Raw genomic sequence first — 12746 nt, forward strand, 5'->3', positions numbered from 1 at the left:
TCTACAAAAAAGCAACGTAAACAGGTCGAAATGGAGAAGATTACTCATTTCCTATCGGGAAAAATGCCGATTATCACCTGCTTTAGTCAAGAGTATTCTGGCTGGTTTGTTCAATCCTGCAAAATGAGGAAAGGTTTAAGGTTTAAGCCAGTAGAAACTGTTGATATTCAAATATTATAGTATATTTTGAAAAGCAAAATAATCTAGATCTAAATTTGTGGAATTAATATGCATATTTAGAGGAACTGTGGAACAGAAAATCTATATACAAACATTCTATCTCTACATACATCCTCAACTAGGCCATAAAAATCACAAACCATGGATTTTCAATACCATTAAATCCTCGGGGATAAATGTAACAAAAAATGTGCAAGGAGAAAATGAAACTTTATTGACAGAACTTTAACAGTCAAATATACAACATAAGAACAGCACAGATGGCTTCAGTCTATCTTCTTTCAAGCAAATCGTCGCCCTTCACCTATAATATATACATTAAAAAAGTTACTTAGCAGAAATTTCGATGACAGGAGAGGTGTACAGAGTTCATCGCAGTTGTAGTTTTATAAAGTGGACTAAAACAAGAACACTACGGGCGACCCTTTGGCTTACCTTCAGTTAATCCTCTCTAGAGATTTTATAGGCTTTTCAAGCGTATTACCAGTATTTTTAAAAACACACTACCCTTCCTAGTTATACAAGAAAATAAGGACACTGAGTTCAGAACAAATGAAATCAATTGAACCTATCAGAAGGTCGTTTTCAGTAGAGGGCAAAACTGTGTACACATTCAGTAAAATATCTAACAACAAAAAACACCCTAAGAAAAACAAAATACACAAAAACTAAAACCAAAAAATCCCCCAAAAGTATCATTGAACTGTGTTGGTTTGAAATAATATTCCGAATATAGGACAGCTCAACAGTTGTTATCTCTGTTACTGCTTAAGTGAAGTAAAGAAAAAGGCCAGTAGTACATTTGTTTCTTCTCTACTGTGGAAGAGTGTAGAAATTTTCATTTGTTCTAATTCATCCCTGATGTGGTTGTTTTAAGTCAGTTAAACATTTATCCCCCTTTTTACTTGTGGCCCTCTTGTAATTCTAAATGTTTCTTGTCACCTTGGAAAGCATTCCAGTTGGTATAATAAATTATATGGGGACACTAATTTTCAGTCATTACTATCACTGGCGACATCAACATGTGAAGCAGAAATAGGACTTTCTCACAGCCACACCAAAAGAAGAAAGAGAAAAAGGAGAGAAGAAAAGAAACGGGAGAGCTAGAGGGAGTATGAGTGAGAGAGAAAAGCAAGTAGGAAGAGAGAAGAAAATCTGGAAAAGGAGATTTTTTGGTTTGTTTCTGAATGACAATGGCTTTTGAGAGACAACTCTGACCAATTTCAAAAGTTCATCCACGGTATCTTGTGATGTTTACTTATTTAGTTACTCTGGGCTATGTTAAATAATATTTCTTTTTCTACCCTATTAGACACATCCCATCAATATTCTAAAAATATGTGAGTTCCAGATTATACTCTGTTTTAATTCTGTAATCTACTGTTAGTGTCTTGTTCATATTTCTTATTAGGTATACTTGGGCTTTGTCCATTTTCTTCACAATCATGTAAACTGAGAGGAATGGACTGGCAATTTGGGGTTGGCAGATACAAACTATCACATTCAGAATGGATAAACAACAAGGTCCTACTATACAGCACAGGGAACTATGTCCAACCTCCTGTGATAAATCACAACAGAAAAGAATATTAAAAAATGTGTGTGTATATATATGTGTGTTACAAAATTATGTAAATTACCACATTGTGTTTATCTATTCATTGAGTTTATTTTCCTCTTCCTGACGATTCATACCTGTCTTTTATTAAGTATCTTTTTCTTTTTCCGTTAGCTTTATTCTGTCGCTCTTTTTCTTACCTGTTTGTTGGGGGTAGGATTTTATATTTATGTACTTTATAATTAATGTATTTTTCTTTTTAAATACCACACATATTTAGGGCTAAGATGTTTCTAAGAGAACATTTTAATCATGTTCTGTAGTTACTTGAAAGTAGTCTGAAAGTTGTCTTTTCATCTACATGTTCTAATGGAATGGAACAAAAAGGTAAAGTGAAAATATTTAGAAGGCTAATACACAGTAAAATCTTCCCTAACCATGAAGTTCTTCCTGTAAAATTAGAACCATGCAATTAATTGTCAGCAATCTGGAGAACACCTATGTGAAAGATACTACGCTGATTACGTGGGAAGAACTAGAGTTACAGACTTTAACCTTCAAAACTTTTTAAACTCACGTATCAAAGAGGAAAAATAACATATTTGATATAGTGAGAGACGATTATATCGTGAGGCTCAGATTTTTACTAGTTCCTTAAGAGTGAGAGTTGGGTGTATGGCAAAAACCATCAGAGTAGTGTAAAGTAATGATCCTCCACTTAAAATAAGCAAAAAAACGCCCCCCAAAACAGACCAAACATGGGGGCAGGTAGTGTGCTTAGCATATGTATCTCACTCACACCTGCCTGGAATATCACTGACTAAATGCACTCTCTCAACTTGATCAGCCACAGAAACAGGAAACTAGACTACCTTTTGCCATTTTATTATTCAGTCATATCATGCTTCAATGGGGAAAGGATTTAAAATGCAACTAAGTTTCCTAAGAGCTAGAGAATTCAGAATTTGAGAGAATTTAACAAACATCAAGCGGAATGTTGGCTCATTTTCTTTTTTAAAAAAATTAATTTTTTAATTTTAATTGGAGGCTAATTACTTTACAATAGTGTGGTGTTTTTTGCAATACATTGATATGAATCAGCCACGGGTGTACATGGGTCCCCCATCAGAAAATGAAATCTCAATTCCCCTGTTATAATTTGACTCTAGATGATATTTTATGATAAATCAATCAAGAAAAACAGAGTATTCTTGTATGCATTCCATCGAAGGGAATCAGAGAGTGCAAAAATCAGCATGGAAAAATTGGCATTTTAGTGTATCTGTTCTGAATTCACAACTTAAATGAATAAAGTTCAGTTTAGAAGTTAAGGGATTTACCTGAATCACACACATTATGTTAAAGCTGGTACTAGAACCTTCTGAGCATATTTCATGTAAACTGATATTTATTACAAATGCATTCCGTATTTGTTACAAGCAGAAATTAGAAAAGAACCTGAAAATTATTAGCTGTTGCTTAAAGTACTTATACTCAAGGAAAGAAAACGGTTTCCTTTTGAATCAGTTCTATTGAGAAGGATGAAACTGGAGCCCATTATACAGAGTGAAGTAAGCCAGACAGAAAAACACCAATACAGTATACTAATGCATATATATATGGAATTTGAAAGATGGTAACGATAACCCTATATGCGAGACAGAATAAGAGACACAGATGCATAGAACAGTCTTATGGACTCTGAGGGAGAAGGTGAGGGTGGGACGTTCTGAGAGAATAGCATTGAAACATGTATATTATCATATGTGAAACAGAACATCATTCCAGGTTCGATGCATGAGACAAATGCTCAGGGCTGGGGCAGTGGGATGACCCGGAGGGATGGGAGGGGGAGGGAGGTGTGGGGGGGTTCAGGATGGGGAACACATGTAACCCCATGGCTGATTCATGTCAATGTATGGCAAAAACCACTACAATATTGTAAAGTAATTAGCCTCCAACTAAAATAAATAAATTTATTTAAAAATAAAAAAAAAAAGGAAAACGGTTTCCTATTTTCAGTTCGATATGGCTTTGATCCTGTCTCTTTATTGGAAAGTCTGTAAGTCAGGCACTCAGGCATCTGGGATGTGAACTATCTTTCAAAGAATATGTGAATTCTATTATTAAAATAATAGTAATGTTCCCTCTATATTATTAAAGATATAATATTCTGAAAAACAGAAACCACATAAATTACTTTCTGAATGGATGACATACCTGCTTCTGGCATTTCAACAGGCTGTATATTTGACGCAATCTCCTCCTAGACATCAGGACCATCTCCACCTTGACCCCCAGTCTTTGCCACAGCCAATTCCGGGAGATCAATTTCCAGGTAAGGATCATTAAAAAAACGCATCAATTTAGGTGTAAAACCTACAATATAAACAAGGGAATGATGATATTCATTCCCTCAGTGTTATGAATTAAAAGCCTTAGGTTAGTATGGTAAAAATGTGATGAGTAAGAAACTCAGGAGCATTATTCCAGGAATGTTTTGCTGGAGAAAAAGGAAAGCAGAATTTCCCGAAAGTCATTACCATTTTCCTTTTCCAGGGTTGTCCTCAGACAACTTAGATGCTCCCCCGACTTCTTTGTCTTGAAAACAAGGGAAAATTTCACCAACCACACGAACCTGCAAACTATACTCTCCTCAGTTTTTCAGGAACTGTCTGAAGTCCTTTTCTAATGTTTCCTTTCCTCCACTCACTGGGTATGTCTTAAGGCAGGATGCACTGATACACTTTACCTTGACAGGCACGCGGCAGCTTCTCTTCACCACGATCCACTGGATGCTCTTCATGTACTTCCTCCTTTGCAGGTGTGATATCATGAATTTCAGCTGGTGGTTCCCCTTGTTGAGGTTGCTCAACACTGGGCTGCTGGTCCTAGTAGAGTGGGCATGCAAATAAAAACTTTTTGTTGTTAATACATCTAATAGCATAACTATACACAAGACACAGATGTATCTGATCATAAGTAAACCTAACAACATTTTCCCAACACAATTCTATGTACTTACTTTTAATAAAGTTTCTCTTCCCACAGAGAAAAGTTAACTCCCATAAGAGTTACTCAGAAAGACTTTGGAAGCTATTTAACTCTATGTTGGGATGGAAGTATGCAATCTGTTGTTAATAAGCAGGAGGAGGGAGTCACTGGGCACATTTCCAGGGAATTTAACAGTATACTCATCCAGGCAACGCCAGACTGTAATATATCTGGATCAATGTTCCTTCCTAAGACACACTGTCACCCTTTATCAGCATGAAAGACCTTTATCACTGCATCTGTACTACTTAACATCATTTTCTCAAAAATAAACTTCTGCTAATAGAAAACACCAAATGGTAAGGTACTCACAACCACAGGTGCATCCAGCTGGGAGGACTCTTGATCTATAGGTCCCAGTGTTGATGCCACTTGCCCACTCATATTTCTCCCTGAAAGTAGAATGTTGTGATTTAGAAAATGTATTTATGACTAGAGCTATATTTGATCACTTTTATGGCCATATGTTGACTTATTACTTTTTTAAAAAATGTGAAAATACTTTCAAAAGAAAACGATGGTTAAGTATGAGTGTACATGCATTCCAATCACACTAAATACAGTTACTAGAAAAGCCATTTTTGTCTTTGCTAAGCTGGCAGAGAAATTACCTTAAGGTACACAGGAAGGCTCAATTTTTGTGAGGAAGTTTGATTTCACAACAGAATTCTCCATTATGAAGATATTTAGTGAAATACTGCTAAGAGTTAAAAATTCAGGACTATTCCTTTTGTCACACCCCTATTCACCAGACGTATCTCCCCAGCTCCCTTGGAATTCAGTTGGAACAAGAAGGCTCAGTCTTTACAGCCTGACTATGGCGATTTTCTCAGTGTCTGGGGCTGAAGTGAGTCTGCATGCAGAGCAACCGGTCCACGTCTCCCTTGACACCTTATCACAAAACCCGGGAGACAGTCACAACCCACCCCCCCCACCCCCGCGGTCCGGTTTCTAGGCCTTTCCTTAATCGCCCACCCCGCCCCCTGCCCAGGTCCCACTGCCGGCCCCAGATTCTGTGCTCTGTCGTCAGTTCCAGGGCCCCAGTGAACCAGATATTTCAAATAGCACTCCCAAGTCTCCCCCCCGCCCACCATCACCCGACCCCTCCCTCTTCTGCCCACCGAGCTTCCTCTCCAGCCACCAGGGCAAGAACTATGGCGTCACGACACCTCTGAAGAGCAAGATGACGACCTCGAGGGCCTTCCTCCTCAAAGGCCCGAAAACGCGCTGCCCGACCCGCCCGAAACTCGCTGGCTCCCCCTCACACGCTCGCACACATCAACTCCAGACAGGACAGATCTGTGGACCTACCTGGTGACTCGCAAGCAGTGAGAAGGAACCGGGACTGAGTAAACACAACCGCCTCAGGCCCAACGCTCCTCACAGAATGCGCGCTACTTATGCGCACCAAGGCGCATGCGCAGTAGCGGGTGTACCTGCACACACTGCGCATGCTCCCTGAGTTCGGCGTGTGCCGAGCACGTTGAGCTTTTCTCGCTACTGAGGTAGAGTCCTGGAACCGCAGGGTCTCTGGAGGATGAGAAAGGGGGTTGAAGACTATCTTTTTTTCCTTCCAGTGCAGTCTTTCTTACGCATCCACAAACTGTGGTGATAGGTAGTCCCAGGTTACCCTTAGTGGAGAATGTGTCTCAGGAAGACATTTATGACAGGAATAGACATTACTGGTTTGAATACCTATTTTTATACATGCTTTGATGAACCATTTCCTTCTCTGCTTCTGGGTTTTCCATCATGCTTGCAATGGCTTTACTCACTTCCATAGAATAGACACAGAAATATGTACCTCCGTTTCCATCTGTTGCTTGGAGCATTGCACATTTATATCTCTGAACTGGTAACTGATTTCTCAGAATATACCTCTGGTTCCTGTACAATATTGTTCTTTTAGCATCGGACTTGACTTTCACCACCAGACACATCCACAGCTGGGGGCTGTTTCCACTTTAGCTTAGCCTTTTCATTCCTTTTGTAGCTATTTCTTCACTCTTCTCCGGTAGCATATTCTTCTTATTCTCAAGAATTTCGGTACTTCCTAGGAGTTTTAATTTTAGCCAATTTTACCCAAGAGAAAGGAAAACATATTCACACAAGGACCATTACTAAAATATCCTACTCATGTACTCCTAATAGCCAAAACCAGAAACAACCAAACTATTCAACAACTGGTATGTAGATGAAAGAAAAAAGAATATACTCATGCATAAGAATACTACACAGTCATTTCAAAAGGAACTCCTAATGCATGTAACAGCAAGGATGCATCTCAGCTGTGCCACTGAGAGATGTCAGACACAGAAGGCTATGTGTTATATGATTCCATGTCAATGGATTCCTGGAAAAGGCACAACTATAGGCACAGAAATATATCTGCGGTGGCCAGGGTATAGGAATGGAGGAAGGAGTCTCAATGCAAATAGCCCAAAGGAGCGTTTTCAAACGAATGGGGCGTTTTCTACATTTTTGCTGTGGTAGCATTTACGCAATGGTATGCATATGTGAAAACTTGACAAACGGTAATGCTTTAAAGCATCGACTTCTATTGTATATAAATTATATCTCAATACCTCTCACTTTTTTTTAAAAGGAAAAGGAACTTTTAAGTATGTAAATACTGGTTATTGTATCCATCTAGACCATGAGCTCATAAACATAAAAATCTTATTTGGAATTCTTTCCAGACCTGGCCAACTTCCAGGATTTCTCATGACACCTTTGTACCCTTATGACAGGACACAGAAACTTGGTCTTAACCATGTTTACAATTCCCTCTCCTTCACTTCAAGTCCATATTCTTGCTGAGTTCTGTCACTTTTACTTCGAAAATCTCTAATGCATCTACTTTTTCCAAAGTCCACCGCATCTGCTCTAGTCCAAAGCCTCCCTCCATTTAATTGTCAACCCCCTTGAGTTTGTGTCATACCCCTTGGGTTTGTGCATCAGAGAAAACAGACAACCCTGTCACATGCTGTCAGTGAAGACAGCCTGGCAGTAGGGAAAATAAGACCATGCCTCTGGTCCAGTAGTGCCTAGACACGTTGTCCATGTCAATCAGAACTGAGGAATTCTTGTAAAAAGTGCAGATGCCATGATCTACATTCAGTGGATCTCACTCAGTGCGGCTACAACAGTGCCCTAGAATCTGTGAGATTACACTATACTTGGGAAACTTTCAGAGACTTTATTAAACCCCTTTGGTAGCGAGACTCAGCAAAATAAGGGAAAAAGAGATCGGAACAGATATTAGAAAAAATATATAGATAATCGACAAAACCCAAAGCTGGCTCTTTCAAAAGGTCACTACGAATTCATAAATTTCCACCCAGAAGAATAAAACAAAAGCAAGATAACTATAGACAAAACTTACCAATATCAGGAAAGAAATAGGTTACAGATTCCACAGAAATTAAAAGGATTCTATGAATAAGTTTATAGTCATAGAATAACTACATCTGGCAATTTAGGTGAAGCGGAACAAACTATCAAATTTCAGTGAAAAAGGAACAGATAACCTATTTTAAAAGCAAGCTTGTAGTTGAAAAATTCACAGAAAAGAAATCTCCAGCCCCAGGTGGTATCCCAGGCACAAAAGAGAAGGGGAGGGAAAGAAAGGGTAGGGACAGGGACAAAGTAAAAAAAAAAATATATATATATATATATATATCACTCCAATCATTTAATCAAGGTGATTTGGGCCAAATCCAAGCAATGTGATGAGACCATTCATTTTTTTTTCTCATTGTCCTCCAGCTTCCCCTTCCTGCCTCTCTCCTTTGCCCCAGTTCCCTTTCTCCTTCTTAAGTCCTGCCCTCCATCAAGGGCAGGCAACGATATGAGGCATGATTCCCACATTAAAACTGAGGTACGCTGCTCGGCTGACATTCAACGTGGATGCTATCATCCCTGCAGCTGGTACACTCAAGTTCTCTGTCTCTCCTGACGGACCAGAAGGTTTCACTCCTAATTTCAGGTATAGGTAGGAGAGAAGGTGCAGGGCACATGTTGGAGCCTTGAGTCCTTCATCTGTGAAATGCAGATGACCACAAACTGGGGGACAAACAGAAATAGCAGCACCAGGCCCCTTTCAATGAGAGCTACGTGCCAAACCCAGTGCATCACAGGACTCCTTGACGTTCAGGAGCACGCCAAGTAGATTTCCATGCGAGGACTGTTGCATTTGTTGTTCCTTCTGCCTGGAATGCTCTTCCCTTAGGTAACCCCACGACCTGCTCCCTCACTTCCTCCAGATCTCTGCTTACTTGGCATCTTTCAGGGAGACTTTCCCTCATTATCTTGAAGAAAATCATAATATCATACCCACATACACCTTTTCCCCTGATCTAGCAATATCTTTCTTCATAGTGCCTGCCACCCTTGATTTACTTACTGACCACCAAGTCTATGCAATGAGAGACTTGGTTAGTTTTGCCCTGTCCCAAACTCCTCCAATAGTGCTCAGGTCTATGGCAGGTGCTCAGAAAACATTTGCTGAAGGACAGTCTGGAGGCAGGCCCTTTAAACACATTGCTAACATGCACAGGTACCCTCCAAGATGGGCACTGGCCCCACTGTATTAATTATGATACATACTGAGATTTCACGAGACAAGTGATACACTCAACAACACACAGTCAGCATGTCAGGTTCCCGGCTTCAGAATCATATCTGCCAGCTACCAAATCCTCACTTCCTGGACAGAGACCTCACAGCCAAGAACGTAAGAGGTTTTATTTCTAACACGAAGACTTCCAACAGCTCATAGACAGCCAGAGACACCAAAAAGAGCTCACTGAATCTCTGCACAGAGAGCACACAACTCGAGTCTCAGACGCTCAAACACAACAGAGACCATAACCATACACGCTGTGACAGAGACCCTGCAAACAGTCCAAAGTCTTCCAGACAGAAACAAATGAGAACTGCACAGATGCTTCACATCATGGAGACTGACTCCCAAACCACGCGGACACTTACCGACCTAATACAAACCCTCCTAAACGGAAAGGCAGAAGTTTTAATAACTCAAGAATATCATATAATCTTAAGACAAAGTTCCCAGACAAAGGAAAAATTTGCAACCTCTGCATAGAGCCCCAGGCAGCTGATCCTTTACACCTTTAGACTAACCCATCCTTAAAGCAGCACAGAGGCATCACAACTTGGAACCCAGAATCAAAAAGCTCAGTGATCTCACATTCTGGGGTGCAGACCCCTAACACAGAGATCTCACACACAGGGACTGAGAGGCAAGAAACCTCCAAAGATGCACATCCCGGTATACAGGCACACATCCTAGAGGCTTTGTATTATGGCTCACAAAATCCACTCACATCAAATGTCCCATCACTCACAATTCCGCCCAAAGGCTCAAGGAGATCAAATGTAGCCAAACACCACCTGTGTTGTCACACGTAGCAACACACAATCCCAAGGTGCCAGATACAGTATACTCTCCAGGGAGAGACACCAAACTCAGAGACCTCTCCCTGGACATGAATTGCGTGCATTTGTGTGAAGACCGTGCGCTGCCACAGGATCCAGACTGAGCGAGAGCTAAACAAGACTGAAACGCAGTCACCATGCACGGCCAGTGACCGCGCCAAACCTCGCCACTAACCAGAGCAGCTATTCGACCCCTTTGGGAAAAGCAATAAAACTCGGAGGAAAATTGCATGCTCTGCATCGTTGCGCACGCTAACGCAGGCGCACGCGTATACACGCGCCTCTCGCCCTCAGTTCCAGTTCTGTGCCCACAGTGCCCGCAATCACGCGGTGACCAGTCACTACCCAGAAAGCTTCTCTGACGCCATACCCAAACCGACAGCAGGTCTCTCGCTCCGTAGTCGTCCCACCAACGAAGGGGTGGAGTTGGAAAAGAGACGAAGAAAGTTTCCGCTGAATACCAGTGTCCACTCGGATTCGAAAGCAGCGGGAAGACGAAGAGGAGCGAATCGGGATAGACCCAGAGGCGCCCTGAGCGCCGCGCCTGGGAACTGTGGTCCATGCCTGACGCGGTGTAAGGGGGCCCTCCCTGCTGTGGAACGCCCTCTCCCAATGGTACCTTCCAGAGTGGGGGGGGTCTTACCGCTTCCCCTCAGTGGTATATCCCAGGACAGAACTGTTTCATCTCGCGCGCCCCTTGCTGGTGGGATTGGGGAACAGCAGATATAGATGCCTGGGGACCATTCCAGGATGATCCGCAAAGGGCGGAAGGGCAAGGTTAGGGTGAAAACCCCACAGATTGCTGCCATCTTGGACTCAAAAAGAAGTCTTCATAAACTGAAGATTACTTGTCTATAGTGACCACTGTCGTAACAAAGAGCATTGAAAGCATTTTATCTATGCTGCGCATCGTAGTTGTTTGAGCTTTCCAGTTTAAGGCAGAAATATCCAGCCACAGTCCCCCAGTGGGCAGGGTAAGTAAAGCTTCCGACTGGAATCTGAGGTCCTGGCGTGGGGAAGGCCTCTGACGTTGACCGCGAGTAATATGTGAAAAAGACAACAGGACCTTCCATTCTGTTAGGAAAGGGGTCAATTTCGAGGAGACCCAAGGACACCACCTCGTAGGTGCGATAAAGATCACAGCTTTGTCATCATCTTATCATCCCTGAATATGTTCTCTAGCAGAATCCTCAGCCTGTCTAGCTATGCTTCTCTCAACAGGTTTAACTTTGTTTATTCATTCCGTTGTTCATGCATTCTCTCCAAAGTATGTGTCAAGCACAAATTTGTGTGCTTGGAAAGAGAAAATCGACCTTTTCCTCATGGAGCTTACCTTCTCTTGGGATCATGTGGTCCCCAAATACAAGTAATTTATCAGGTGTTTGTAACTGCCATGATTAACATTAAATTGGGATAGTGAAATAGAGAGAGGGGATGATATCTAGAAAGAGTGGTCAGGGAAGTTCTAAGATTGTGACATTTGAGCAACAGCCTAGAGGAGATACCTATCTGGGAGAAAAGTATCCTAGATCCTAGTGGAAAAACTGGGGAGTGAAATCCTGATGTCTCCATTTTACTCCTGGGGAGTAAAATCCTCTCTTTCTCTAGAGAATGACTCAGTTGCCCATGGCCTGGGCCTTAATCACGCTCCCTTCACACACATCAGGGGCCTCTGCCCATCAGGAAAAGGACATTCTCCATTCCTGGGGAGGCTCATGCTGCACACAGGGTCCCTCACAACCTATCCTGCCCAGACTGCCCTCTTGCTGATCTCCCTGCCAATGACTGCTCTAACGGGGGAAAGAGAGGCAGGGATCTCTGCATTTGTGGTGGAGCCTCATGCAAACTGGTGAATGTGAGATTTCCCCCCAGCTGCTTGGAGGCTCAACTCTGTACCTTCCATGATCACGTCCCCAGGGAATGTGACGAGTCCATTCCATCCATCAGATAAGAAGCTGGGTGTGTGATGGGGAGACACAGAGACATACCCTGACAGTGAGTCAGCCATAGGGTCCCTGTGGCCCTGTGCCAACGCCCCCCTCCCCCACTCCCTGGCCAGGGTTGTGCTGAGTCTTTCCCGCCTCCTCCAACGAGCCCAAGCTTCCATCCAGTTCCTCCCCTCCTCATGAGCTGAGACCTTCCCTCTGCACTGGGCCTTGGGCGCCCATCTGCTAACGGTGCCCTCCTTGTTGTGGGTTGGGCAGATGGACTGAGAGAGTGTGTGTACACAGTTTTTGTCACAGGGCCCCTATCAAGGGTGGCAGTCATATCAGCAAGTATTTTTCTTATCAGGATTATTACCTGGGCTTCTGTGAACTGTGCATTATTACCCTCTCTGAGGATGGGGCCCCAAGCTTTTCTCTCTGTAGGGAGGCATGGTAGAAATCGTAGCAAATGTGACATCACAGGCCTGCTTCTAAGGCCCGTGAGAGTGGGGTCCATCCAGCCTCTCTCTTCAGACTGTTCTCGTGTGCAGATATATGAACAGCTGAGA

General features: G+C 42.3%; 1 protein-coding gene across 2 annotated transcripts; it reads right to left on the reverse strand.

Moving 5' to 3' along the window:
- Nucleotides 1-371: 371 nt before the first annotated feature.
- On the reverse strand, nt 372-10843 carry LOC145537185 (uncharacterized). Of its 2 annotated transcripts, none has more exons than XM_081568007.1 (6): nt 10623-10843; nt 6104-6845; nt 5105-5184; nt 4491-4629; nt 3959-4117; nt 372-484 (listed from the first exon to the last, which is right to left on the reverse strand). In XM_081568007.1, exons 2-5 carry the CDS (start codon nt 6243-6245, stop codon nt 4005-4007), a joined length of 474 nt encoding a protein of 157 aa, XP_081424133.1. In that variant the 5' UTR covers nt 6246-6845; nt 10623-10843; the 3' UTR covers nt 372-484; nt 3959-4004. The 2 variants fall into 2 exon arrangements, with proteins under 2 accessions (XP_081424133.1, XP_081424134.1); XM_081568008.1 differs by lacking the exon at nt 10623-10843 and having other exon boundaries at nt 6104-6322; nt 6488-6725.
- Between the last annotated feature and the right edge of the window lie 1903 nt (nt 10844-12746).

This window comes from Giraffa tippelskirchi, chromosome X, assembly GCF_054371585.1.
Source record: "Giraffa tippelskirchi isolate mGirTip1 chromosome X, T2T-mGirTip1v1.2.pri, whole genome shotgun sequence".
Classification (NCBI taxonomy): Eukaryota; Metazoa; Chordata; class Mammalia; order Artiodactyla; family Giraffidae; genus Giraffa; species Giraffa tippelskirchi.